This window comes from Aureobasidium subglaciale, assembly GCF_000721755.1.
Source record: "Aureobasidium subglaciale EXF-2481 unplaced genomic scaffold scaffold_2, whole genome shotgun sequence".
NCBI lineage: Eukaryota > Fungi > Ascomycota > Dothideomycetes > Dothideales > Saccotheciaceae > Aureobasidium > Aureobasidium subglaciale.
In genome coordinates this window covers 289189-316262 of record NW_013566993.1, presented here as the reverse complement: position 1 = coordinate 316262, position 27074 = coordinate 289189, and the positions used below count along the sequence as shown (strand labels likewise).

Genomic DNA, 27074 nt, shown 5'->3' with positions numbered 1-27074 from the left:
ACGAAACGGCAAGGTATACACCGCCAAGCCTTGGGATTTGGTGGAGTGCTCCTTCCCCATGACGAGTTGCACAACACTTTCCTCGTCACACCCTCCCCTTGGGCGAATTACTGTCACAGCCCTCTCTTTCTGATGATCAAACCAGGCAACGACGAGCTCTATAAAGGCACAGTGATATCTCGTGTCGGTGAACTCAGCGCAGAGAGTCGTCAACACGAACGATCTCGATGACATCGTTGTAAGTTAAGAAAGTATTGTGCTTTGAGACAGCTCAAGTGTGACAGTATTTCGCACACGGGGAGGACGTTTGGCGCTTGATTCGCTTTCGACATCTTGACATCGCAACCAACAGGCTTGATCTACACTGCTTTGTCTACACTGCTTTACACGTTTATACTTGTTCAGAGCGACCCTCGTTCTTTGCTTCGACCCGGATTCCCGTCACAACCACTCTGCCTGCCGCATCATGATCTTGGCTCCACTTTTCCAATTCACCCAATGGCACTCTGACAAGCGAATTGGTGCTCGATCCATCTTCGAGGACAATCACTTCTTGCTTGACTTGATACTTGCCCAGTTTTGGCAGCACGTACAACCATGAGTAGTAATAAACACCACAGAGCAGAAGACTAGGCCAGTTAGCATCTTGTCCGGGGATCTTCCAGGAGTTGATAACTTACATTCCAATACCAGCGACACAGTAGCTCGCATACCAGAAGCTGACATCTCCGCCTGTGGCGCCTCCATCTGGTGGGTACCAAGGCATAATGAGCAAGTAGAGGTTCTGCAGGATCGTGAAGATGACAGCAGCATCCCACGCGCGAAACTCGCTTCTCGGAACACCCAACTTCTTGCGACGATAACGCACAATGTACAATCCTATCGCCATTGCGAATGCAAATGCAGAGGCTGGGTAGATCTGCAGGTCTGTTATGAAGGCGAAAGCATCACCCGCAGGTGGTGCCAGAATCATAATTATGGTGACTGCCCATTTGACGGCATAGGGCCCGATTGGTGTACCGAATGGTCTCGTCGAGGCCCAGAATCGTGGCCATGGTAGAACTCCTTGTCTGCAAGAATATCAGTCATGTTATGCACTGATCCGGTCAAGTTACTCACCTTCCGCATTCTCTTATCAATCTGGATTGGCCAATTTGCACCGCAATGAGATTACCGAATGCACTCAACGCGATGAGCAGGTTGAAGGCTTTGACACCTTTGGCGTGGCCAAAAACATGGGTGAAGAACAGACTTGCGACAGTCGTTCCAGATTCCATGATTTCTAGCTTGGGCACTTGATTCGATGTCAGCACGAGACCCTCTGTCACAGATCGCATCGATTTTACCAGCAGCGAAATAGGCAATGTTTGCGAGGAGGTAGAGTATGGTGACGACGATCAGAGAGTACGATGCGTTCCTTTTAATGGTCTTGACAGGGTTCTGTGGGGGCAAGAGTCAGTTATGCTTGAAGACGTCGATGCCTGACGACCTACCTGGATCTCATTGACGATGTTGAATGCGTTCTCATATCCCGCATACGAGAAGATGATCTTCACCAGGCTGTTTGTCAGACCATAACCACTCGCCTTGCCCTCAAAAGCGTTTCGGAAGTTGGCCGTTGGATCTTGGACTCTTGTGTGTCCACCTAGAACAACAAGGCCGGTAACAGCAATGCTATGGAGGGGGTCGTCAGTGGCTGAAGTATCTGAGGGTTATCCGGCTGACTTACAAGATCAGTGTCAAAACTTTGATGATTCCAATAGCGTTCGATATGCGATACGAGGTCTTGGTGTGGAAGATCAACACTAACAAGCTGTTAGACCGTGTTCGGTGGTCAGGTCAATGTCCGGAACTTACACAAGGTGACCAAGGTATAGCAAGCGATAGCAACACCCTTCTGTTCCCATGCAGAAGGTGTGTGATCTCCTATCTTAAACAGGTACTGAGCCATGACTAAATTTCATGCTTAGCGAAGTCAACATTGTTCCATGCATGCTGCATACCGATCGCATTGCCACTACTGAACGACAGAATCACTGTCTGGACGGCAAAGGCAATGGGGAAGAAGTATTTTGGTCGAGGGAAAGCTTGCTCCAAGTATACAACTTCTGATCCGGATCGGTTCGGGAAAAACGATGCGTATTCGAGGTATACTGCGAGGGAGGTGCCTGACGTAAGGAGACCCAAGGCCCAGAAGATCAGACTGGTTCCGATCGAGCCAGTACCCTTCAATATGGTCGCCGCTGCATCATTATCGGCCGGTGTGGTTGACGTGTTTATTGAGAGGACTTACGTGTTGAATAGACACCCGTTCCTATCATCTTGCTGATGTTGATCAAGACGATCGTCACAGGTCCGACGGCATATCCAAGAGAAGACTTTGACTCGACAGGTGCTCCAGAGACCTCCTGATACGACGGCTGAGAACCATTGCCGCCCTGTTCAACCACGAATTTCAAGTCGCCCGAAGTCGACACAATCTCATGCGACGAAACGGCATCATTGCTCGACGATGTTGCAGAATCCACTTCTGTCTGCTTATTGCCAAAGCGGCTGAAAAAAGCCATCGCAGTCAATCCAGAAGAGGGTGATTCGCTAGAAAGAATCGCTGTTGAATATGGACTGATTTCAAGAAACTGCGATACTCTGTTATATACATGATAGGCATCACAGCAATTGCACCCAATTGCGACATCAAGCTAAGGGGTTGAGGATTGCACCATTGTGGAGATACCATTGCGCTTTATCTAGAGCCCACCTGGCCACGTTGTTCCTCAGGTGCGCATCCTTTTGATTCGATATGGTGTTTAAACCTCCCCGTGTGCAAAATACTGTCACCCCCTCTATCCCCAATAATCAAAGCAGGGCAACGACAAGCTGTATAAAGGCACAATCACATCTTGTTTCAATGAGTCCAGCTCAGGGAGTCATTAACATGAAGTATCTCGATGACAACATTACATGTTAAGCAAGTATTGTGCCTTAAGACAGCTGTAAATGTGATAGTGTTTCGCACACGGGGAGGAAGGACCAAGTTGGCCAAGCGCAAAGAGCTGCAAAAAGACCCCTTTGGCGTGCTATTGCACCATCTCATGGCCATATTACCTGTCTTGCCCTCCACCCCCACTTCCGACGTTCTTGGGATGCTACCCTTGCAGGCGTCGTTGCTTCTTACAACCGATCGCGTGTTTGGAAAGTATGTCCTGATCGTTGGGTTTGTTGAGCATGTTTTACTCCACTTGTGATGGTGGGTTGTGATGGAGAAGAACGATGTGATGGCAACCGTTGCCATCGTATGTGGTCATGCGTGTCTCTATTTGAGAAATGAAGTGCAGCAGGAATAAAGCTCTCTGGCGGTGTTTATCTACACGCTTTTGCTCATGTTCTGGATTCTCGGTCTTGGAGAAATTTATCGACGTTCTGGTCAAGGGGCTTCCTTGATCCGACTTACGAGGGCTAGTTGCGCACTCTAGGTGTTCAAGAAGCATAAGACACCACGATCTCCAAGCATTGAATCCATCGAACAAGCAATCTACAAAGGTTGGAGCACTGGATGCCTGTTAAGGTCATTATGCTTTGATTCTGTATTGTCTATGGCAAATCATGATTAATCCACGACCTTTTACCAATCCTCATATCAGATAGGCACATCTTTAGGCCTGAGGCACCAAAGGACATTCAGGCAATGCGGGTGCAGCAGTCCACTCGTCCCAAGTCAAATGCTGGCTGTATGAACCATCACAGTTGATATCGCACTGAACTCCATAGGCATAGACATACTTGCATCTAGGAGCGCGGTAACGACTCATGAAACCACAGTTGCCGTTGCTGACAGTCCACTTGTACTGATTGTTTCCTTGAGCGTACCACAGTTGTTGGTTGTTTGCAACGTTGCAGGTATCCCAGTAAGACAAGATACATGCGTTGCTCTTCTCACCATTCGCATCATGGAGATCGGGAGAGAAGGCGCTGTAGGCACAGTTTTCGTCTTCTTGACATGCAGCGCAGCAGTCGTAGGCGTTGGTCCAGTTGTATTGAGTGACGTCGTTGTTGCTGAACTTGACTGCGAGGGGGCCTACATTGTCAATCTGCATGCCGGTGACAGGATCATTGCTGATGAGGTTCGATGCACCACAGGCCGCGTAGTATGGGACAGTTACCACGGAGGTAGATATACTCGTCACTGTCTGCTGAGGCAGAGTGCTGGTGGCTGCACCGCTCTGGACGGCGAAGATAGTCACTGCGCTGGTGCAAGGAGAGGCAGGATCCTCGATGGCACGCTTGGATATAGTCTTGGTAAGACCACCGCCGGGGACATCAACAGGGTAGTCGCTAGGGTTTGCTCCAGGGTAGATTGTGGCGGTTGTGTCAACAATTGGCAGGAAGCCCGCCTTGGTAGCAATAGTCGATGTCGAAGTGACTGTAGTGGTTTTATAGACTGTAGTTGGAATGGGTGTGATGTAGACGACAGAGAGAGCAGCTCCACTGTCAGTGCTAGTCATGTGAAGTGTGGAGTTTCCAGCATTGCCATTAGGGCAGGACAGAATTGCGGAAGTCGAGTATCCAGAGATGGTAGCATTTCGGCTCAAGACAGGGGCGACAGTAGAGATCGAGGATCCATTGGTGCTGAAGGTAGCAACAGGTGTGACCACAGGAATTTCGGACACGGTGGCATTGAGAGTGCGCACGGAAGCTAGGGTAGAGGTTGAGAATCTGACAGGACCAGTGGCATTCTGGTAAACTCCAGGTACAACTGTGGTGTTGTGGAACGAATATGGGACAGACTTAACGCTGCTGAAAGGAGCGTTTGTCGAAGCAGCGCCGATGCTCTGGGTGGGTGCTTCCGAGACGGCTTCGGTGTACTTAGTGCTGCCAGGAACCTCAGATCCGACCAAAACCGTCTTGGTCACAGTAATCTTATCCTCAGTGACGGTGACGGTAGAAGGGTGTGCGTATACTGTTTCGGTGATCGTGTATGTAGTATCAACGACACCAGTCTGGTCCGTTCCGGCGTTCTGGGTCACTACATCCTGAGTAGGACAAACGGATACCGTCTTGGTTGCCCAGATGGTGGTAGCATCTGCCTGTGCTATAGCCGACAGAGTCAATACCGCAGCAGTGAAAGAAGAGCGCATCTTGAGGTGATACTAGAGTTTTGTGTCAGAATGTCAGAAGCGGATGGACTGAATACGCAAAGTCTTTATAGCTATCTCTGCTCAAGATACTTTATCCCCTCGCTACCACATCGTGGCGGTCCATGAGGCAATATTACATGTCTTTACGAGATCTAGCACTGGTCTAACTCAAATGAGTTGTCGAGAAGGACCCGGAAGGTCTGTTCGCGATATATTCGATGGACCTTAGACGCAGGTGGATCAGGCTAGGGGAGCACGGTCTCTGCAGCATGCGGTGGGTTTCCCGACACGCCTAAGTTTAGCGTTTTGGTCGTGTATTAGTCGCGTAGCGAAAATTCATCCTGCAAGTTGTGATAACTCGGCCGCGGGACGAATCTGACGAGCCGCGAGGGAGGGGACTTCCAATGATTGAAGCGAGATACTCGATATTGCGTATATGATCGTGATAGTGGTATAGAGATCATTGACCGAACCCAGGTGACCGAACCCAGGTCTGCTTCATGCTTCCTGTTCTAGAATTGAGAGATTATATTCATTCAATTTAAGAGGACTGGCACATACGGCCACAGTCAGCTGAAAACTGGGCATCCCGTCCGCTCTGCCATACATAAGCAGTTGAACGGCAGATTAGTACTACGGTGGGTGACCACGTGGGAATCCCTGCTGCTGTATGTTTTGAATCCTCTTTTGTCTCAGACATCTATTTCTGCGTCCATTTGTTGTCAATTGACAGCTCTGGGTTGTTGAGATGACCCGACTTGAGGTGGCTTCTTCGACTGCTCTAGCAAACAGAACTTGCCGGTCGGGTGGTTCACGGTTGCTTGGTCCGAGGCTTCTTTATAAGACCCTCCTAGAGATTATATTTTGCGTGTCCGTACAACATTCAGAGCTTTGAGTATGTACCCCATAGTGTCAGATCTATCGCGCCCGCTCGCGATAATATCGCGTGCATATCGAATTCCCTCACCTGACGCCTCGCGGAGAGTTGTAGCGTTATGTATCATGTCTGCAAGAAACTGACGATGGCACATATGATATGTGATGTTGCTGCTGCTGGAGAGAGCAGGTAGGTATGCAATAAGCCGACTTGAAGCGGGCGACTAGTCATTGGTTTGGATAAGGAAAAGGGCAGCAAGCAGCTCGAGGCGGAGATAGAGCGGCACGGCCGTTCGAGGTGACCGTGCGCAAAAAAGTGCAACGAGGTCGGAGGTGGGTAGGATGAGCAACTCAGCATAATCCATATCGCGTGCCTTTTCCTTCTCTCTGCCCTTGCTCTCGGTCGCAAATCTCCTCCTTGTTTGATCTCGTTCGTTTCCAGTCCATTCATTCGACCGAGTCTCTGCACTCAGTCAAGCCGCCACAATGGTCAACATTCCCAGCCCAACCCTCCCGTCCAAGGAGTACAAGAAGGAGTCTACCACTGCTAGAGTCCTCGGTGCTGGTGCGCAAACTCTCAGCCTGGATGACAATGAACATGCAGCTGACCTGAAGCAGGTTCCGCCGGTATCTCCGAGCTCGCCGTCTTCCACCCCGTCGACACGATTGCCAAACGTCTCATGAGCAACCAGGGCAAGATTGCCAATGTCGCCCAGTTCAACACGGTCATTTTCAAGGACAAGGCCACCGCTCCCTTTGGCACCCGCTTCTTCTCCCTGTTCCCCGGTCTCGGCTATGCCGCCGCCTACAAGGTCATGCAGCGCGTCTACAAGTACGGTGGTCAGCCCTTCATGCGCGACTACCTGGACAAGAACCACCGCAGTGTATTCGACAACACCTTCGGCAAGAGCAACGGCAAGGCCATCATGCACGCCACTGCTGGCAGGTAAGACAAGATCACTTCCACACCTTGCTAAGTCCAAGGCTGACAAGAGTCAAGTTTGATCGGTATTGGTGAAATTGTCATTCTCCCGCTCGATGTCCTCAAGATCAAGCGTCAAACAAACCCCGAGGCTTTCCGTGGCCGTGGTCTCTTCAAGATTATCGCCGATGAAGGTTTCGGTCTCTACAGAGGTTGGGGCTGGACTGCCGCCCGTAACGCTCCCGGTTCTTTCGCTGTGAGTATACTCGACTTTCCCCGAGCATTGCTGGTTACTGATCCGCCTGTCACAGCTCTTCGGTGGTAGTGCTGCTGCCAAGGAATACTTCTACAAGCTCTCCGACTACAACAGCGCCACCTGGTTCCAGAACTTTGTCGCATCTATCGCCGGTGCTTCTGCTTCCCTGGTTGTCTCTGCCCCCCTCGATGTCGTCAAGACCCGTATCCAGAACCGCAACTTCGAGGCCAAGGAGTCTGGTTTCCGCATCATCTCAAACATGGCCAAGCACGAGGGTCTGTCTTCCTTCTTCAAGGGTCTTACTCCCAAGCTCCTGATGACTGGTCCCAAGCTCGTTTTCAGTTTCTGGCTGGCTCAGACTCTTATTCCTGCTTTCAACAAGATGCTCTAAACGGTATAAAATGCCATGATGCAAGTGTTATGCGATATTTACCGTCTGAGTGGAGAGGCGGAGAGCGATTTCTTTTAATAGCTGCATCGCAATGCAGGGGGGCAGTCGGAGCGGGTTGTACATGTTGTGGATGTTTATGGGATTTTGCAAAACGGCCAGCAATGCTTTGAATTGTAATATAGAAAAAGGCACGGCGCATGATGGAAATGATACCTCCTCTCTACTTGATAGTCTGTACTTCCAAGGAGACTAGACAAACAATGGTTCGGGAGTGGCCGAGCGGGAGCGACAAGCGGGTGAGTCTGAGTGTTGGGCAGCGCTGGGTCCAGGCGCGTTTGGTGATGGACCATCTGATGGGTGAAAGAGGCAGCACCAGCGGAATCGCTAAACGCATCCAATCAATCAATCGAGCAATCTACAAGGCAGAACGTGATTGACCCCCGTCTACAAGCGTGAGTTTCCAGCCTCGCAAATATCCACAAGCTTGACGTCGCCTTTGTTTCTCTTCCCCCAGAACGCTCTCGTTGTTGCACATACACACCACTGCCGCACAGCCAGGTTGCGCCGTTGCGGATAGCCGTTTCCTTGACACATAACGTTTATCCTCCGCAAGTTCGGAAGGCACGGTCAAGTCAACCCCGGACTGAACAATTGACTTCAAAGTGTAGCTGGCCGTCATGTCGCGCTCACGATGCACTGGTCGTAGCGATGGACTCGGCGCATCGAAAGCACAACAACATCGCCGCGCCAGCAGCACCCCGGGGTATAGCGATGATTTCCACGTCGGGTAAGTCTATCTGATCATCAACTCTCGCACTCGCACTCACAATCAACTAAACAAACAAAGATTCCACAAGCGCCTGGCCGAAGTGCTGGACAACCACGGCAAAGCCATCAAGAACAACACGGATTTCTTGTGTGACATCTCATCAACTCTTCGCAGCCACACCTACTCGCGTCTACCACGCGCCACCAGTGAGCCAGAACTAAAGGTTCCTGCCACGCCTGTCTTCCAGTCCGCGACACCCGTAGACAGCGCGGTCGAGTCCAGCCCCGACTTCATGCCACCCACGCCTCCTGACACTCCCACTGTCGAAGTTTCCGATTGGTCCTACATTCCCCCAAAGCCCAGCGAGGTCAGATACCAGTACGAACAACCAAAGGTTCCCAAGATTGTCATCAAGGACCACAGCACCTCGACGACCACCACCATCAGCGCCCCTGTCGCCGCCATTATGGATCTTTCCATCTCTTCCAACGGCGATGCCGAGACTGTGACTACCACTTCAGGCATGTCTGCCAACACTCCCGCCAAGCAGATCACAGCTATGGTTCCTGTCAACAAGAACTCGATCGGCTTGTCCAGTACCGCTTCCCCCGCCTCCAAGAGCATGTCGTCCACGCGCACAGCTCCTGTCACGGCCGCTATTACCCCGTCTTCCGTCAACTCAGTCGATCAGACCCCCGCTTCGGAAGAGGACATCTCCAAGTGGTATGCCCACAACGCCGACCGCGTAGCTAAGAGCTTGCGCTACGACGTGGAACAGGTCGACCTGAAGATGACTCGCTTTGTCCATCGCCTCAACGAGCTGAATGCTCAGTGCGCAGCCCTCAAGGATCTCATGTCGTCCAATGCCTCGGTGGCTCTCAACCCAAACACCCAACAGCACCGTCGTACTAGAAGTACTCCGGCTGTTCAGGGTAACGACTACTTCACCAACAAGGAGAAGGAGATCCGTGACGCCATCAAGGAGGCCTTCCAGAGTCTTCGCTCAGCGCTCACCTTCTACCGCAAGCAGCGCGCAGCTCCTCTTGACCTTATCAAGGCCAAGGCTGACATTGCCATGCCCGGCTACTGGTCCACCGATGTCTACGGCAGACGTCGCGCCCTCTACCACTTCTACAACAGCAACAAGGATATCTCCAAGCCTGGCGACCGTACTCGCTACAACGATACCATGGCCCTTGTTGACGCTTGCACCGGAATGTCTCTCAACCAGGACTTTGTCGACAAGATTGACAATTGGGAAAGCCAGATTGGCGCCTTGAAGAGTCAGTCCGGCTCTGATACTGTCATCCCTTGAGCTTGTCAGCATCACGGGTCGACAGTCGAACCAATGCTCACTTACAGCACCTGACACAGTTTGTCGGGGATACTTGCCTGTTTTCTTTCTGCTTTTCGTTGCGCATAATGCATGGCTCCGGCGCTCATGCCCATACTCTCGTGCCACTTTTTGTTTTTTTGTTGTTGTTGTTGGTTCTGATTTTCTGATTGGGACTTCTCGCGTTGGCGTTTTTCTTCTTCACGACTTGATGATGCATGTTGCATGTGGCCGGCGCGCTTTTCAAACACGATACCCCTCTTTCTTTTCTTTTCTTTTCTTTTCTTTTCTTTTCTTTTCTTTTGTCCTCGAGGCACACTGTACAGTCGTTCAGGTTCGACAGGCACTGTAATTAGTCCCTTTTTCTTGTTTTTGCGACATGGAGCAAAGGACGAGAAACATGACAAAAGTGCAAATTGTGCAGATGAATACAAACCTCTACTACCCTTTTATAAGAATCCCTAGTCTGATGTGTTCGCCTTTACTGCCTTGTCCTCATCAACATCTCAATAGCCAGTCCGTATGCCTCGATGCGCTTGGCCTCTTGGTGTGACCCTGGAGCTGCCCTTTTGTCCCATGCGTGACCACACTTCTCCATGCGTCTGAGCACGACGCTCTCTCCATGCTTCTCCTCGACTCGCTTAGCCAGGCGTTCAGTCTCCAGACAGAGGCTGTCACGGCCGCATGTGATGAACAAGGAGTTCTCGGGGTACTTCTCGACAGGTCCTAGAGCAGGAGACACACGAGGATCTGCCTTGTCGGGATCAAGACGCAAGTACGAAGCGTCGAACAAGCGTGCCATCTTTGCAGTCATATCACTGCCTCTGCCATCGTCCTCGGGAGGCGACTTTGACTCGGGTGTCATGGACAAGTCTGTAGGTGGGTAGAAGGCGAGGAGAGTGTTGAATGTGTCCTTGGGGAAGGTCGATGCGGCAGCCACACAAGCCATGTTGGCACCAGCGCTGAAACCAGAAATGGCGATTTGAGAAGTAGCGTAGGCGTCAGGTTGACCGAGAGCCCAGTTTACGACGTCTTCGGCATCATTGTGGCATGCTGGCCAAGGGTACTCGGGAGCAAGACTGTATTGAATATCCAGGACCGAGTAAGGAGTTGACGTGGAGACTTTGCGGCAGAAGAGGTCGTCGGAGCCGTGGAGAGGGAACACGAAGCCACTTCCGTGGAAATTGATCAAGAGTGGTGATGGAACGCCAGGAGTAAATGAAGTAGATTTGTAGTAGTGTGCCTTGATGCTGCGACCAGTCCTTGAGGGGATCTGGATGATTGAGTCTGGCGAGGCCTTGGGAAGACCGCCCCACCATACGGTAAGTCGAGCAAAGCTAACCAGCGCCTTGAGACGCAGATATCTGAACAAGTTCTTCAAAGCGAGCCACATGATGGTGATGCCTGTACGTGGATGTGAAGCAGAGAAAAAGCAACTTACCGTCCACGGGCAGCGGAGACGTCGCTATTTACTCATCTTAAGCGGAGCCACCGGCACCGCAATTGCCGTACAGAGTCGCGCATCAAGAGCGACTGATGCGTCAACGGCGGTAAGTTAGGTTGCAATCAGAGAAAATGCGACCGACGCGCGCGCAAGCGATAGAGCTCGATTGGGAGAAGCGACTCTCGACGGAACTGGGCCCGCCCCACTTGGCAAAGGATGATTTGTGTCAGCCTTCAGGGTTCAATGGGCCCAAACATGGCGACATGACTATCCGGTTAAGAGTGTCCAAGATAGACGACATGATGTGGTAACATCGCCTTCGTGTGGAAGTTTGTCGATGAGAGAGTCCAAAAGGGAAGGGGTGATGGCATCTGGGTCACGATGACGAATGACGTGTTTGTGTTGATCGATCTGTACACCTAAAACGTCTGCCCTGATTTACCTATTCGACGAGACAACACAATCACCCACATCACCCTATCGCTCTCGCATTCATCTAAGCTCTTGAAAATTCGATAATCATGAGTATCGCCGGTCATTCCTACGGTCAATTGGTGCGCCTCCGCGCTCTCACTCCAACACAACTACCGACTCATCCGGACCTGGCAGCATTGCAAGGAACTGCAACATCACCAGACCTCGAGACTTTCATCACCAGAATTCTTGACGAGGCCTCGACTTTCATAACAGAATACGTACCTCAGAAGTTTGCAATCAAGGAGCGATCCAAGACTTCTCCACCCGCAAAGGCTACCGTCCAATTGTTGGCTCACGAGATTCCTGCTTCGAAACTTGGTCCTGGTTCGCATGATGAGGCATGGTTTGCACGTACAAGTCTCCATGAGAACAAAAAGGAGCAAGGCACTGCCAATTGGGATGAATTTGAAGCTGGTCTGCTCGATGACCACAGTCTGCATGAATCACAGTACACTCCGGATGTCTTTGACGCACACAAGGTTCTGTCTTGGGACTCAAAGTTGGCCGAGAAGCAGGCTAAAGTTGGTAATTGGGAGAAGGTTGGTATGAGTAGTGAGTAATCGCAGTCTCTACTCGCACTGTCTGCATCTAACCGAAACCATCACATCAGTCTTTGAGATGTGTCATCACATCCCACCTCCTCTGGACAACCGCACTTTCCCAGTACTCGTTGTCACAGCTCGTTCGATTGGTCCTGACCATCCCTCTTTTCTGGTCGTGCAGATTCCGGTTGACATCACGAAACTGGACAAGGCTGTCTACTCCACTCACAAGAACAAGCAGGAAGGCGATACTGCTGAAAAGAGGAAGCCAGTCACTCTGGGACAGTATGTCAGCATTGAACGCTGTGCCATGGTGGAGAACTTTAATGTCAAGTGGCAGATGGCCACAGCTTCTGACGCAAAAGGCAATCTGCCTATGTGGGCACAGAAAATGGGCATTCCTTCTGCTGTCATCAAGGACGTCGGTCTGTTCATTGATTGGAATGCCAAGAAGAGGTGACGTGCTGACCAGCGTTGTACTGTCTGTTTCCTATCGATACCCCTTGAGTTAGTCATCCTGAGCGTGTGAGTGGAATCATGGTACGGGTCGCTTGGCCTGTTAATCATCATTTAACTCTCCTGAAGCTTGATTCTGGCTAGCTTCTTGTTGTGAAATGATCATTCATGCATTAAAGCGAATCTACAGCTTATGCTTCTTCTCACCAGAGGCAATTTTTCTGAACTGCTCCTGCGGCACACCGCTGACGAATCTATCCAATCCACCAAAGACCTCTGCAACACCTTGAGCATCCAAGAGCCCTCTCTCGGGTCTCCTGATCAACTTCTTGATGCCAATCAAACTCTCCAGGATTAAGTGCTTGCCAAGTCTGTTATCAATTTCCGCAAGCACCAATTTCAAAAACTTCTCATCCTCTCCAGGCTTGACATCCATAACTCCATTCACATAGCCAACATTGACAAGTTCCTCACAAGTCAACTTCTTGCTCATGATCAATGCCTCATTCGCCTTTGATATACCGAGTCTTGAGACAAAGGCTCTGCTTGAACCACCTTCTGCCACCAAGCCCAGACTGCTGAATGGTGTAAGGATAAAAGTGTGCGGGGCGGCATAGACGAAATCGGCGAATCCGGTCAAGGCAGCAGAGAGACCCACTGCAGGACCGTTTAGAGCAGCGATGAGGATCTTCGGGTGGGTGTAGAAGGCGTGTGTGATGTGTAGATTTTGAGCCACAAAGCCTTGGAGGTAGTGACGTTGGGTATCGGTGTCTTTTGGTGGTGCTTTTGAGATTGAGACGTCTGCGCCGCTGTGCTGTTGTTAGTGCTTTGCTGTTATGTGGAAAAGAGGTAGGGATGGAAGTGACGTACGCGGAGAAGTAACGACCCTTTCCAGTCAAGACGGTTATGAAAATATCGTCCATGACAGCAACCTCCTTCATCAATTTGGCAAGGCGGAAGTAATGGTCTCCATTGAGTGCGTTCAACTTCTTTGGTAGATTGAGAGTGATGATGGCGATATTGCCGCGAGTCTCCAGTGTGATTTCCTTTTCAGCTTGCGACATGATTGCTTTGTTACAGTGTTAAGATCAAGGTCAGAGGGAGAGTAGAGTGACGATTACCAACCGTGAATCGCTTTACCAAGGCAATGTTTGTCAAAGATGTTGTTGAATCCTTTGGAAAGTGTGGGGTACCGAGGTTCGTTGCGGCACGCATGTCAAAGGGTTCTCGGGCTCGAGTCCGGAAGAGCTCTCCCGAAACCCTGAATCTCGTCACGATTAATGCTTTAAATGGTCGAGGACAATGCAATGCAAGTGATTGCTGTGATTGGGTAACTCGGACGAGCTGTTAATCATTCATATAATCGAATGAGACGATTAACATAAACGTCGCCCGAAACAGCACTCAGAAGAGGAAACCACACTGCTCCTGCGCAGTCATAAATTCATAACATGGAAATTCTTGTAATCACAGCTCGCCGACCACAATCGATACCTGGCCGGCAAGACAAGATAGATGCGGGAGCATGTCAACCTGAGATCCATATTTGCTACGGCATGGGGACAATCCATACAATTACGAGCGTTATACAATGGATTGAGCTCGATGTCAGGGTCAGCATGTCAACAAGCGAGAGTGAACAAAATCAGCATGGTCGCAATACACATCGTCAGCCGAGGGGTGGGAGTCATACAAGGACCTGCTCAGCAAAGACAGGCTTGTTTTTCTCCTTGCCAGATGCCAGAATCAGTCGCAAAAGACTAGAGAGATTTGCCGCAGAAATCATCGTCCTGCAACAAGTGACAAGAAAGCGAGCAAGTTGCAGCAAGAAGGAAGCCGAGGAGCTCCGAGCAAGCTACGTCAGCAACAATGGCCAACGCAACAATGCAAGGCCTTGTGAGGCTTCAAGCAAGAGGAGGAAGCAAACCCGCGTTTTCGTTCTTTGCATATCGATATTATTCCACACGGGCCATGGCAGCAACGACGTACACGACATTCGAGGGGACGCACAAGACGGACGACGGCATGGAGCTGTACACCAAAACATGGAAGGTGTCGGGGGATGCAGCCAAGGCACGCATGCTGTTTGTGCATGGCTTCAGTGATCACTGCAACAACTACCCCGTTCTGTTCGACCACCTCGCCAGCCAGGGGGTGGATATTTATGCCTTTGATCAGAGGTATGTTCTCTTCTGACCCCTGATTCTCTCGAGTCTCGAGGCCGAGTCCGAGCTAACACTTCCATGCACAGAGGATGGGGTCGCTCAGTCCGCAACAAACATGAACGCGGTCTCACAGGGCCCACGACCCGTGTACTCGCCGACATCACCAGCATGATCCGCACTCTGCTCCCTACCCCTGTACCCCTATTCGTCATGGGCCATAGCATGGGCGGCGCCGAGATCCTCCACTACGCCTCCACCGGGCCTCCAGACGTCCTCTCCCAGGTCCGCGGCTTCATCGCCAGCGCCCCCCTCATAAGCCTGCACCCCAGCACCCGCCCCTTCAAAGCCACCGTCATGGCCGGCCGTGTCGCAGGTCGCATATTACCCAAATTCCAACTCGTCCAAAAGCTAGACTCCAAGTACCTGAGTAGAGATCCTGAGCAGAACAAGCTCTGGGAGCAGGACGAATTGTGTCATGACACAGGAACACTGGAAGGCTTAGCAGGCATGCTGGATAGAGGACTACAGCTCGAGAGCCACAAGGTCTTGCCAAAGGAGAGTGCGGGCGAAGGTGGAAAGATTAGACTGTTGGCGCTGCACGGAACTGCTGACCATGTGAATGCTTATGATGCGACAAAGGCCTATGTTGAACGCAGTGATTTGAGTGACAAGGAGCTTAAGAGCTACGATGGTTGGTATCATAATAGTGAGTGCTTGCTCCTCTCCCTTCTTGCTTTCCAAGACGAACAGCAGTGCTGACTTGAGTCCAACAGTGCATGCCGAACCTGGTGAGGACAAGCTCATGTTCGCCAAACACGTCTCCGAGTGGATCATGCAAAGGTCAGGACCTGAAGAATCAAAGTCGAAGCTATGATTGTATACGACGACTAGTAATGCCTTGTATGGAAGGAGTTTGTTTGGATGAGAGGAGGATGTTTTCTGTTCATGAACAGACAAGTCTATATGTAATGTTTCGATAGTAGCAGTATGGGTATCATTCGCAGCAAAATCATCTTTTTTCTTGTGTGTCTTTTCCCCATTTCCAAACAACGCCATGAAATGCTCCTTTCCGTCTAATTGTTTCCCAACCGTCTAATTGATGCATCGCTTGAAATACAGAAGTGTGTAGTGCACTGTTTTCCAGTGAGAAAGGAAGCTTGCTCGCATAGCTCGCGATCGTCGACGAGTCAACGAGGCCTATCTGCGCTGAGACATAATCTCGGCTTCACGCACGTCCTTAGGGCTCGAGTCAAGCAGGACAGCTCTTGAGTCGTTCCCAGTTGAGCTTGTTCTCCAGACCGTCGCAGATTGTGTGTGGTCGTTTGTCTGCGTCGTACGACATGACGACGCACACCGCTGGTGGCATGCAAGGCCCAGCCTTTGTGATTATCGACGACTACTAGCATTGCCATGGTTGATGCTTCTCACAATGATACCAAGCTCAAGGGTTGTGGTCGAAGCCGGACTGACCTCCCAGGCCAGAGTATGCGTTGCGCGAATTTTGGTATGCAGCTTGAAGTTGTGCTGGTGTTTGGATGCCGTTGTATGAAGGAGCCGATGTCATCATGGGGAAGCCGTTACTCGTAGGGCCAGGAAGCTTGAAGTCATCCTGGTAGGCGGACTGGAAGAGTTGAGGGCCGACAGGCTGAGGTGGTGGGCTGCCTCCAAAGGGTGTAGAGTCACCGCTGGCAGGATTGCTACTGTCATAAATCTCGTCGATTCTGCCACGGCCACCAGGCATTTGTACCATGCTGAAACCTGGGGTAGGCATCTGAGGAAGGGTGTCGTTGATCTTGGAGAGAAGGAGAGGAAGGTAACGCTGCTGTCCACCGCGGAGCGTCGAGATGAGTGAAAGGAACTGGTTTAGGTAATCGCGGGGACCGTATTCGAAAGTGTGTTGCTCGAAGGGTACGCAAGACATTACGTCAGTCAAGGTGCATGCGACGTCGAAGAGCTTCTCGACAAGTCCAATGCCGTGGACTTCCATGGCAGATTGCGAAAAGCCGCTTGTCGCCGCGATCAAGTCTCTCGAAATCTCGATAGGATATTTGAAGCTCATGGCGCTGTCTGCAGCAGCCGAAGACAGATACCCGTGGCTGATGGAGAGCTGCCACACCATTGTTCGGAGCCATTGCTGTGATGTTCTCAAGTCGACAGCCTGGCTCTCAGTGCTGTGGAGGTATGCCGGAAGTGCTTCTGAGAGCTGGTTTTGCAGTCTTGCCAACCACTCGGTCGAGCAACCGACACGAGCCTTGTTCCAAAGTCCAACAAATGTATCATCGAAAGGCTTGAAGAGTGTGACGAGGTGGATGAAGCCACTGAGCTCGACGGTTTCTGCAGGATCGTCGTTGAGTGTGGGAAGGTTGATGGTAGCGTGGAGAGTCAAGGGGCGGTGACGCTGGATGGCATATGCTCTACAAAGGACAGGTTAGTACTGCTTCTAGATTCCATGTGGCCAATTGGCTCACCTCTCTGTGATAAACAGAAGCCAGTAGAGTCTTCGGCGTCGTGAAGTCTCAACCAAGTCACCTTGGCTGTAGTGGTTCTCGTCTTGCATCCCCATGATCTGAGCCAACGTCGTTGCTTCGCGGAGGTGAAACCATGCTGTGTTGTGCTTGTCCAGGCAGAAGTGTGCGCCAAAGAAGAAGAACGATGTGATGACAGACCAGATGCTTGGACTCTCAATGTAGTCGTAGCCCTTGCGAACACGAATAGCCTCGTCAAGCAACGTCATGCCCAAGTTGAGATGAGCATTGGGTGCTTCGGCGTCCGGGACGATGCCAGCCGGGAGCTTGGTGTTTGGTTGGATGAGCATGTATGAGCAAAGCGAGACGACCAAACAGTACGCCTCTACCGAATTCTCCATCTTTCCAATCGTCTCACCAACCTTCTGACGATGTAGGATTGGCTGCGTTGGGTACATGTTTGCGAAGAAGTAGTCTACGCATGATGTGATGAGCTCCATGGACAGCAAGTCCGGTGTCCTCGAGAAGGCATTGGCATATTGTGACGCCTCGAATCCGAGTCCGTGTCTTGCGCGAGCCGCCAATTGCGACTGCCTTTGTGTTTCGCGAAGCTCAGAGATGACCTTTGCTCTGCTTCCCTTCGGTCCCTTCTTCTGAGGAATGGCGTTGTAGGTGCATGTCAGGCCAGCTGCAGTGCAGTTCTTGCAGGGTCGAGTACCATCGCCAATGCACTTGACCTTTCTTTTATGACAACAATCGCATGCGCGCTTGACAGTAGATATAGCGGGTCCCGTCGAGTCAGGCATCATCAAGGGCATCCAACCTCGCCAGGTATAAGATGTGATGGAAAGAAAATAGGCCCGTTAATAGGTGACGAGGGGTTGCAGATATTTTAGGCGGGAGGCTGAATGAGAATAGGTAGGGGGAAAGTAGAAGAGAAAACGAAGCGTTTGGACAAGAAAAGAGTCAACAATATCCAACGACGAGCATTGCCCATCAGAGGCGTGTTGAGTTGACGCAAAAAGTGGTCAAGCGGGAACCGTTGATTTGCCGCAGGTAGCGTCAACGCCGTCGAATCTTAGTATCGAATAGAGAAAATAGTCCAATGAAAACCGATCGCAAAACTACGAAACAACTTACCGATTCATGCATTGTCAACAATATCAATGCGACCTACAGCCGATCTGGGGTGATATACGTGGGTGTCATATATGGCTTGAAGGTGTTCGCGAGCACGAGGACCTACTAGCCACACACGCCCAAGCGTGCACAGCGCATGCGCGAGCTGAGCGTTGACATGCATCCTGTCGGCAAGCATGAAACGCTACAAATGACACACATATGAGACTCTTTGGCCTTTGCCGGACCCGGTGATGGCGTGTGTTGAAGAACCTTGCAGAATCGCAAGCTTCGCTGTAGACGACCGTGCGCCTGCGCTGCAGAGCCTTTCACGCCAATCAAAGTCTCCTCGGACATCGTCATGTTCCCCGACCGTTGGATTCAAGGGTTCGACGTGACGCATCGAAGCTGTAAAGAAGAAGCAGAACAAAAAGTCTTTTTCTCGTGGCACATCGACCATCACAATTGTGGTTAAAAAATGCGTCGTCACTCGTAACTTCAAGATCGGTGTTCCCGCCGGCCGTAAGGCTGATGGCTCCGAAGCCACAATTATTCTTGTGTCGTATCTCGCGCTGCCAAGTAAAGAGTCGGTCCGAGAAAATAGTTGTTGGCCCGTTGGTGAAGCGATCTGAAAATAGGGAGGTTCGTTGTACGGGCACCAGGCCCTAAGCCGTCAGAAAGCGACAGCAAAGCGATCCCCATCGCCGCTGTTGGTTGCTCAACAAGCCGGATTCGCGAAGGCCTGGTTCAGCAGGATGATGCCCCTGTCCGATGCGGGCTCCGAATGGGCTGACGGAGGACCGCCTTGTCGTGACCCGGTGGATATCGCCTACAGAATATAATCCCATGCATTCTGAACACCGCTTCTATCTTGTGGTATTGGATCCACAGTTGTTCGGGGAAGGCAAGTGTCCGTTCGCCTGGGGTTTGTCGTCGATTTCGAAGGCTGCCATTTTGCAGAGGCTGAATAGGATCTTAGAGGTCAAATGTCCAGGTCTGGGGACACACGAGCATTTGTACCCTTCGTCGACTTCTTGCCCTCGCGAAGAAGGCCCGGTTTGACCAGACTCGACAGCAAATACCCCGAGGCTAACATTTTACCCTCGAATTCTTCCGTGGCCCTTCTCCGGAGGGTCGGTTTTCGCGTGGGTGTCCTTGTGGGGTTCCCACATTTGACGTTGCATCCGGGTTCCTAGCACCGCGTGTCTGTCGCGTGCTTCAAAGCGTCTTCACCATCATCCAAGCGACATGGCCTTTTGAAATGATTGATCATAAAGCATGCATATACACTGCAACACTGTAGTTTGCCCTCTTTGTACACAACCCAGCATATACTGCCTGATACCTGCTCATCGCATCCGCACCGTTGTTCGGATAAAAAGAACTAGTGCTTCCCCAGCACTATCCACAATCAAACCAAGCATTACACATAATAACACAAAAGTTGGTCATGAGAATTCGGTTTGACGGGGTTGGGATTCCCCATACTCCATCTCGGCAGCCGCTGTCGTCAAGAGGGCGACTGATGACATGTGTCAGAGGGGGTAGTGATTGATATTCGGTTGCTGTGAACCATAGGACAGGCCGTGCTGCCCTTGTGAATTTTTGGCGTAAAACAGCCTTTGTAAGGTTGCTCAAGTGGACTCTGGCGGAACGACAACGCGACCTCCGTCAACGATCAGCAGTTCGCCAACCCGTTTTTTGAGGTCGTCGCCACAACACTCGACTCTCTTCCAGGTCACTATCCTTCCAGAATTCATGTCGACATCCCAGACACGGACTCGACGATGGAAGCCGCCCCAGCCAGCGTACCCGCCGAATCCACTGCCACCTGCATAGCACATCCAAGGGCCAAGATTTTCGCTTTTGGCGGCATCGCTGGATTGGCGAGTGAGAGCACAAAAGTCGTTGACGTGATCGTGGCCACAACCCACAGAGACAACACCTTGCTCTTTAAGTGCTTGATAGAGACCAGAGTTGAATCCTGGAGCAGTGCTTGGTTCTCTGAACTCGCCACCAGCTAAGAGGTTGCCTTCCTTAGTAAATTCAGGCAGCGGTATGTGAATGAAGGCCATGTCGAGATGAATGTGCGTGTACTTGGCATGCTGTGCCTTGAGGCTTTGAGCAGTCTCTGTGAACCATTGGATCTGGTTAGGTTTGACCCAATCGTAGCCTCTATAAGTCGCCTCATCAGGACTATAGCTGTGAGTATCGAGGAAATAGAGAGTGATGGCAGCATTCTGCGATGGAGCCTGAGCTAGGACTTCAACATAGTAGTTGCCAACACCATCGACGTTGTCGGGCCCAGGACGCGAAAGGGAGAATGGCATAGTGGAGAGCAGGGACATTTGAGCCTCGCGAGAGAGACGGGAGGCTTTGGGCCCCTCGTCATCATGGTTGCCGAAGATGGCAGCATAAGGTATAGAGCGTGATACGAGAAGATCGGCAAATTTGAAGATGGCGCTTTGAGCATCCGGTGCTGTATCACCATTGACCTGGTCACCGCCCAGCACAACGAGATCTGGAGCCTCTTCGTCCAGGATACGGCCTACGAAGTCAAGAGTGCGAGGGTCAGCTTCGCAACTTCCCTTGATGTCGCCCTTCGCATCGATGGCATCCCTGCACGCACCAGTACCGGTGCTTAAGTGAAGGTCACTGAGTTGCAAGATTTTGAATTTGCCGTCCTTGCGGATTCTCGGGATGACGGATTTCTTGTCGGGCTTGAGGGCACCATGACGGATGCTTATCCGGGCAGCCTGAAGACGGGAAGTGGCATCAAGAAGCAAGGGTGTCTGAGTGACGGACCAAGCTGGACGAGGGTCGACAGCATCCACGCCGAACAGGACGTCGACAGCGGTGACAGCTCGATCGCTGTCCGAGTCTTTTCTCTTGTTGCTTCTCAACAACCAGATGTTGCCCGGACGAGACTCCCACCGCTCTTGTTGCTGGCCCTTCTCGCCGACGCCAGGGTCGAGACGACCAACACGAAGGTCAAGGACGACCTTGTCCTCGTCGGTGAGTTCTTCCTCCTTTTTGCGCTGGACGTGAAGGTATGCAGAGGAGACCCAGCCACTATGCAGGTATAGATCCTTTTCAATGCGATGCCACAGCGAGGGGTCGAGGCGACACGAAGAGAGGGGGTTGATCGAGGAGCATGTGGTCAGGGTGACATCGGTGATGACGAGACCGGGATGGTGCAGGAAATTGGCGGTATGAATGGACTGAGGCAGCAGGCGGTAGCGCGTGTCGACGACGAAGACAAAGAGTAGAACAACGAGCAGCAGGGCGCCGAGCTGGCTGATGGTGCGAACCTGCCGTCGGTGTCAGTCTTGTTTGTATAGGCCTGTCTGATCTGGACCATCACCCACAATGCGACGTGTCATGTTAAGAGGCCTCTAGGCATTGCGACAGCACGACGTCCACCGTACAATGATATTTGATCAAAAAGACGCAACTTTGCCATCAACTGACAGCTGCTCACTGCTCCTGCTCAGTGCTCACCTTCCCCACACTGAACCTGTACGGATGATCGACACACCCTATTTTCACCGGACAGCCGTATATCCTCGTATCCGTATACGCCTGCCAAATCTTCTCTGCTTGCTGTGAAGCCTGCTTTTGCCTGTCGACCCTCTGCACACGATATCATGCGTTCAGCTTCGACCACACTGCGCCGCATCTGTGGTCGACACAGCTCTCCGGCCAGCATCTGTAGTCAGTATAGAACTCTCGCCACTTTTGTGGAACGGGACATTGTTATACTGCGCCAAAAGTCGAACCAGGACAATATCATTGTCTCGAAACCTCTCAATCCTGCCAACAAGATCAACACCCACAAAGGCGACATATCTCATGCCGACATTATTGGCAAAAGTCCCAGAGATCTGGTCACCTCTTCTGCTGGCCATGATTACAGAATTCATACCATCACTCTTGCCGAATACGTTAGCATGACCAGAAGACTTGTAACTCCTGTAGGTCAGGCCATTCTATGGCTTCCGACATCGCTGACTTGTTCTCTCCAGATCTATCCAGCCGATGCCAATCTTATTGTAAGCCTGTTCGACCTGCATTCATCAAGGGCCGATGAGGCCGAAAAGATAGAGATTCTCGAAGCTGGTACAGGCCATGGAGCTCTGACTTTACATCTGAGTCGAGCCATCCATGGTGCCAACACTCAGTGTCCTAAACCAGCCCCTGTGTCCGAGGGTACAGACGATCTGTCGGCCACCGAGCAAGAAAGCACTGACGAGCAGACTGAATGCGATGATGCTGTGACTGCCTGGAAAGCTTCGCGAAAGGCTGTCATTCACACCATCGATATCTCTCCAAAGTACTCAAAGCATGCGGCCAAGGTGGTTGCCGGCTTCCGTCATGGTCTCTATGCTGACAACATTGACTTCCACGTTGGAGATGCCAGTGCGTGGATCAAGTCTGAACATGCGCGTCGCGATTCCGAGGAGCCTTTCTTAACGCATGCATTCCTGGACCTACCTGCTACCCACGACCATCTTTCGGCTGTTGCCTCGGCCCTCAAGAATGATGGAATCCTCATTGTTTTCAACCCTTCTATCACGCAAATTCTAGACTCCATACAGAAGATCAAGCGAGAAGACATTTCTTTGTTTCTTGACCAGACTTTGGAGCTTGGCAACAATGGAAGTAGTGGCGGTAAACCATGGGACTTACGCGCTGTGAAACCCCGTGCTTCAATCAAGGCCCAGACGACAGAGCACAGTTCGGATTCTGCACAATCATCCGGATCTGAAGCGCCATCTGAAACGCCACAGGAACTGAACCAGGCTATCACCAGAGATCCGGCACAAACTCTGAAAGAAATCAAGCCTGAGGACTCAGACTGGACATATGTTTGCAGGCCTAAGGTTGGAGAAAGGATTACAGGCGGTGGTTTCCTAGGTATCTTCAGGAAGATGAACAACCCTGTCCGACCTTGAGTTCATCGTTAACCTACGTTCAATGAGGGCAATTTGTCTAGGATCCTGGTTGATTCATACACAGCTCTACAGCTGCCGATGGCCACAACTTTGGCTATACCTCACAAGGCCTATATGGGTCATCCAGTTTGGCCCAGGTTCAATGGTATGTGCATGAGACCGCCACCACTACCAGAAGAAATGGTCTAGAAGTTCTTCGCTCATCAATTGTTGCATGACTCGAGTAACCACCTGTTAGGAGTCGTCACTAGGACTGCTCTGGTCAGTGGACAACCATCTCTAAGCCAATCAGATGATGTGGTTCAAATGGCGCTAGTCGCTGCGTGTGCTCTTTAGAAGAACTGAAGAATCTCTTACAGTTCATCACTTACCAAAGCCGTTCAAATTATTTTCTCCTCTATACCAGTTCATAATGGCTAGATCAAAGAGCCTCGACCAATATGTCCCACCTCCTCATCATTGGCACATGGTGACGCGCAAAAACTCGTGTCCATCAAGATACCGTCAAGCTTCTCCTGCGCGCGCACCCCGCCCGCCCGCACCACAAAACTTCCCGCCTGAAAATCAGCACGACCCTCTCCACATGATCGACCTTGCGCTCGCAGTCCTAGAGGGCAGACATGACCCTGGTGGAGAACACTACTGCTCCTGCCCTCTGGACTGTGAGTGCCGTGAGGAGTGCTCAGTCGCAGGCAAGGAGGCTGTGTGCCCCTGCTGGTGTTGGTACAGGGAGCACAACGTCAGAGCACCCGGTAAGTGACCACTAGATATCTCTTCCAACCTTGTCACTCGATCTAATTCATTCTTGCCAGGCGGCAGAGCCCATGAAGAGGGAGAGGGAGAGGAGGAGAGAGAGAGAGGCGGAGGCGGTGGAGGGAGAAGGGGAGGTGGAGGAACAGGGCCGGGTCACTCCGAGGAACGTTTCGGCGTACAGCCAGAACTCCATCCAGGCGAGCCTTCAGGAGAACCCGGTCCGTACTCCCGCCAACCCGCAATCGTCTGTGTCGACCGAAGGCACGTTCAGCATGAGTCGCGCGGCGTTATGGACCCGCCTCTCTCAGCCGGGTCCCCCCACACCCACGACTCCCACGAAGTCCAAATCCGGCAAGGGTTAGAAGTCCTTGTTCGGGCTCAGGAAGCGTGGATCGAAGTGAAGGGGGGCGATGGGAGAGGGGGTCAGCATGTAGTGTTATAGACCCGGGCCGTTTGCCTGACGCGACCCGAGAATGAAAGAAAAGTCCTTGCGCTTCTCCCGCACCAGTGATCTGTGTAAAAAGGGTCTGTAAAAATGCATAGTGATTTTCAAATTGGCTAGAGCCGTCTTGGAGTATGGCTGTTAATTGTACCCCCACTCGTAGCGATGCTTGATTGGAAAACATTGTGCATATTGACAGCTATTAATATAACGAACTACAGCACGTGGAGACGATGGCAACGAGCAGAAGTGAGTTGTTCCATACAATCGGACCATGCTAAACGTCATGATCATGATCTTGCGAGCACAGATCAACTTCCAGCCACATCAGCATCGTAGAGTCGTCATGCTACAACGTCGACCTTGCGCGTCTAACCTACAACGACACTGTCCTTGGAACAATGCATCCACTTGGATGAATTCTCTATTGCGCATATAACTCTCACCACATTCAATTCACTCGTTACATATCCCTCGCGTAGAGCGCCGCATCAAACAACCCACTCCTGCGTCTGTACTGCCATTCACGATGCGCACCTTCCCCACTCTCACTGCGACAAAGTTGCAAGCCGCGGCATACTTGCTCGGAGTAGCCCTCTTCTCAATCTCATTTCTGGTCTTCCTCAACGCTTCAATCTCGTTTGTTGTTACGGATGTTATTGGACGCAAGCATGGTGTTGGCGATGTAGTCGGCACACTGGGCTTTGCTGACGAGCTTGTGGCTTTGGTCGCATGTCCACTCTGGGGACTTTTGAGCGACAAAATCGGTGTCAGGAATGTGGCTGTCATGGGCTATCTCGTCATTGGTGCCAGCCTTATGTTGCTGGTACAGAGTCACAATGTATACCCGCAACTACTGATCGGCAGAATGGCATTCAGCGTTGGTGGCGCTGCTTGCTCGACCATGGTCACTGCTATCCTTCCCTCGATGACCGCGGAACGAAAGCAGACCACGTCATCAGAAGCCACTCAAACTTATGGAGAAGGTATTGTCACACCGACGAATCCCAGTGCTCGCCACTCCGGTGCTTTCAGCATCAGCAGTGAGGTCACCATCACCCCAGCACGATATGTGCAAAGGCCGCCCAACCTCAGACGACGATCACAGAAGCGTCGCTTTACGACAGATCCTGCTATGCCCAAGAAGTCAGACCTCAGTCAGCTTGCTGGCTACGTGGGCATGTTTACTGGAATTGGTGCTTTGGTAGCCGTCGGCATCTTCTTACCTCTCCCTGTAAAGTTCTCTGGAAAGGGTGTCGCTCAGGCAGATGCTGTCAAAGACAGCTTCTACACCGTCGGTACCGTGTCGATCGTTGTTGCCATACTCGTCTCATTGACTCTTCGCGGACTGCCTGGTGAAGAGGACAAAGGCTTCCACAGGCTCTTTTACTCTGGACGAAGCACCGAGGAACACGAAGCCAACGACTCGTCCTCGACACATACCACACCGTCATACTATCAGCTTGTGCGTTCCGCTGTCCTGCTCGGCTTTACAGACTCTCGGATTGCTTTGGGCTACCTGGGTGGATTCGTCGCGAGAGCTTCTTCAGTCGGCATATCATTGTTCGTCCCACTCTTTGTCAACGCCTACTTCATCCGCGAGGGACTTTGTACCAACGACCCAAGCGAAGATATCAAGTCCGGTTGCAAGCGTGCCTACACTCTGGCGTCGATGCTTACCGGATTCTCGCAGTTGACTGCGCTGCTCGCTGCCCCTCTGTTTGGCTGGTTCAACGGGTACATGAGCGAGAAAGGGCAAATGTCATACCTTCCCCTAGGTCTTGGTGCTATCGCCGGCATCTTCGGATGTGTCTCATTCGGGTTACTGGATAACCCCGATCCATTCCACGGAAGCGCAGACGGCAAAGGCGCCATCTTGGCCGTCATCCTTCTGGGCTTCAGTCAAATCTCAGCCATCGTGTGCTCGCTCGGCATTCTCGCCAAAGGTATTCAAGCCTCTACCCCCGCAATCTCTTCAACATCAACAACAGAACCAAACACCGTACCTGAAGCACAGGAAGAGCAATCCGAAGATACAGAGACCGCAGCACCCACAGAAGCAGCTCCACTCCTCCCCCCAGTCGCAGAAGAAGCACTCTACCCTCCTGAAATCGACAGAGCACAACTCAAAGGCACAATTGCAGGTGTATACTCTCTCGCTGGCGGAGTGGGTATCCTCCTTCTTACCAAAGTGGGTGGTATACTCTTCGATAAGAAGAGTACAGGTGCACCATTTTACATGCTTGCAGGCTTCAATGCTATTTTACTTGTTGCGGTCATGATTGTTTTTATCGCACAGAGGTTGCGAAAGACTACGGTTCCTGAGGTTTAAGATGGATTAGCTCACGTAGAGGATGTTATGATATGAAATATCGTTGTGCCAACACGCTCTATGGAATCGATTCAAGTATTCATGCCATGAGGTTTTTTCGGCCAATGAGCAACGCACGTGACCAAGTCCACAACTTGGAGAGCAGCAGCAAGTTTCAATCAAACGCGAGAAAAGAAGGACAGACACTTGGAATGTCTCAATAACAGCCATGAGGTTACAAACATGGGAGAAGCAGATGAGTC

At 51.4% G+C, this 27074-nt stretch overlaps 12 protein-coding genes across 12 annotated transcripts; 7 read left to right on the top strand and 5 right to left on the bottom strand.

Annotated features, from left to right (window-relative positions):
- Nucleotides 1–391: 391 nt before the first annotated feature.
- AUEXF2481DRAFT_45857 (uncharacterized protein) lies at nt 392–2567 on the bottom strand (the record flags this gene model as incomplete). Its single annotated transcript, XM_013492081.1, has 9 exons — nt 392–629; nt 681–1070; nt 1120–1294; nt 1347–1440; nt 1494–1674; nt 1730–1805; nt 1858–1953; nt 2004–2243; nt 2294–2567. The coding sequence occupies 9 exons, from the start codon at nt 2565–2567 to the stop codon at nt 392–394; spliced, it is 1764 nt and encodes a 587-aa protein (XP_013347535.1).
- A 3599-nt stretch (nt 2568–6166) lies between these two features.
- AUEXF2481DRAFT_374405 (uncharacterized protein) lies at nt 6167–7788 on the top strand. Its single transcript, XM_013492216.1, has 4 exons — nt 6167–6576; nt 6630–6957; nt 7012–7189; nt 7245–7788. The coding sequence occupies exons 1-4, from the start codon at nt 6498–6500 to the stop codon at nt 7578–7580; spliced, it is 921 nt and encodes a 306-aa protein (XP_013347670.1). The 5' UTR covers nt 6167–6497; the 3' UTR covers nt 7581–7788.
- Nucleotides 7789–8427: 639 nt separating this feature from the next.
- On the top strand, nt 8428–9664 carry AUEXF2481DRAFT_85674 (uncharacterized protein; the record flags this gene model as incomplete). The annotated part of the gene is made up of 1 exon (XM_013492164.1): nt 8428–9664. The coding sequence occupies exon 1, from the start codon at nt 8642–8644 to the stop codon at nt 9662–9664; it is 1023 nt and encodes a 340-aa protein (XP_013347618.1). The 5' UTR covers nt 8428–8641.
- Nucleotides 9665–10163: 499 nt separating this feature from the next.
- On the bottom strand, nt 10164–11075 carry AUEXF2481DRAFT_26025 (uncharacterized protein; the record flags this gene model as incomplete). Its single annotated transcript, XM_013491842.1, has 1 exon — nt 10164–11075. The coding sequence occupies one exon, from the start codon at nt 11073–11075 to the stop codon at nt 10164–10166; it is 912 nt and encodes a 303-aa protein (XP_013347296.1).
- Nucleotides 11076–11647: 572 nt separating this feature from the next.
- AUEXF2481DRAFT_1603 (uncharacterized protein) lies at nt 11648–12605 on the top strand (the record flags this gene model as incomplete). Its single annotated transcript, XM_013491690.1, has 2 exons — nt 11648–12155; nt 12214–12605. 2 exons carry the CDS (start codon nt 11648–11650, stop codon nt 12603–12605), a joined length of 900 nt encoding a protein of 299 aa, XP_013347144.1.
- A 180-nt stretch (nt 12606–12785) lies between these two features.
- On the bottom strand, nt 12786–13665 carry AUEXF2481DRAFT_26023 (uncharacterized protein; the record flags this gene model as incomplete). Its single annotated transcript, XM_013491841.1, has 2 exons — nt 12786–13410; nt 13472–13665. The coding sequence occupies 2 exons, from the start codon at nt 13663–13665 to the stop codon at nt 12786–12788; spliced, it is 819 nt and encodes a 272-aa protein (XP_013347295.1).
- Nucleotides 13666–14572: 907 nt separating this feature from the next.
- AUEXF2481DRAFT_1601 (uncharacterized protein) lies at nt 14573–15640 on the top strand (the record flags this gene model as incomplete). The annotated part of the gene is made up of 3 exons (XM_013491689.1): nt 14573–14781; nt 14853–15472; nt 15540–15640. 3 exons carry the CDS (start codon nt 14573–14575, stop codon nt 15638–15640), a joined length of 930 nt encoding a protein of 309 aa, XP_013347143.1.
- A 226-nt stretch (nt 15641–15866) lies between these two features.
- AUEXF2481DRAFT_374368 (uncharacterized protein) lies at nt 15867–18302 on the bottom strand. The gene is made up of 2 exons (XM_013492215.1): nt 17235–18302; nt 15867–17180 (listed from the first exon to the last, which is right to left on the bottom strand). Exons 1-2 carry the CDS (start codon nt 18047–18049, stop codon nt 16208–16210), a joined length of 1788 nt encoding a protein of 595 aa, XP_013347669.1. The 5' UTR covers nt 18050–18302; the 3' UTR covers nt 15867–16207.
- A 1682-nt stretch (nt 18303–19984) lies between these two features.
- Nucleotides 19985–21733, bottom strand: AUEXF2481DRAFT_26020 (uncharacterized protein; the record flags this gene model as incomplete). The annotated part of the gene is made up of 2 exons (XM_013491840.1): nt 19985–21661; nt 21719–21733. The coding sequence occupies 2 exons, from the start codon at nt 21731–21733 to the stop codon at nt 19985–19987; spliced, it is 1692 nt and encodes a 563-aa protein (XP_013347294.1).
- Nucleotides 21734–21997: 264 nt separating this feature from the next.
- AUEXF2481DRAFT_1598 (uncharacterized protein) lies at nt 21998–23305 on the top strand (the record flags this gene model as incomplete). The annotated part of the gene is made up of 2 exons (XM_013491688.1): nt 21998–22324; nt 22376–23305. 2 exons carry the CDS (start codon nt 21998–22000, stop codon nt 23303–23305), a joined length of 1257 nt encoding a protein of 418 aa, XP_013347142.1.
- Nucleotides 23306–23717: 412 nt separating this feature from the next.
- Nucleotides 23718–24420, top strand: AUEXF2481DRAFT_26018 (uncharacterized protein; the record flags this gene model as incomplete). The annotated part of the gene is made up of 3 exons (XM_013491839.1): nt 23718–23967; nt 24035–24057; nt 24118–24420. 3 exons carry the CDS (start codon nt 23718–23720, stop codon nt 24418–24420), a joined length of 576 nt encoding a protein of 191 aa, XP_013347293.1.
- A 583-nt stretch (nt 24421–25003) lies between these two features.
- Nucleotides 25004–26853, top strand: AUEXF2481DRAFT_36080 (uncharacterized protein). Its single transcript, XM_013491970.1, has one exon. It carries the CDS (start codon nt 25030–25032, stop codon nt 26830–26832), a length of 1803 nt encoding a protein of 600 aa, XP_013347424.1. The 5' UTR covers nt 25004–25029; the 3' UTR covers nt 26833–26853.
- Nucleotides 26854–27074: the final 221 nt, after the last annotated feature.

What these genes read in the sequence shown, in the direction of transcription:
- AUEXF2481DRAFT_374405 (XM_013492216.1), top strand. Translation starts at nt 6,498, where the DNA reads ATGGTCAACATTCCCAGCCCAACCCTCCCGTCCAAGGAGTACAAGAAG. An exon ending in TGCTAGAGTCCTCGGTGCTG is followed by an intron (nt 6,577 to 6,629) that starts GTGCGCAAACTC and finishes GACCTGAAGCAG; the next exon opens with GTTCCGCCGGTATCTCCGAG. An exon ending in ATGCACGCCACTGCTGGCAG is followed by an intron (nt 6,958 to 7,011) that starts GTAAGACAAGAT and finishes ACAAGAGTCAAG; the next exon opens with TTTGATCGGTATTGGTGAAA.
- AUEXF2481DRAFT_36080 (XM_013491970.1), top strand. Translation starts at nt 25,030, where the DNA reads ATGCGCACCTTCCCCACTCTCACTGCGACAAAGTTGCAAGCCGCGGCA.
- AUEXF2481DRAFT_374368 (XM_013492215.1), bottom strand. Translation starts at nt 18,049, where the DNA reads ATGCCCTTGATGATGCCTGACTCGACGGGACCCGCTATATCTACTGTC. An exon ending in CTTCTGTTTATCACAGAGAG is followed by an intron (nt 17,181 to 17,234) that starts GTGAGCCAATTG and finishes TGTCCTTTGTAG; the next exon opens with AGCATATGCCATCCAGCGTC.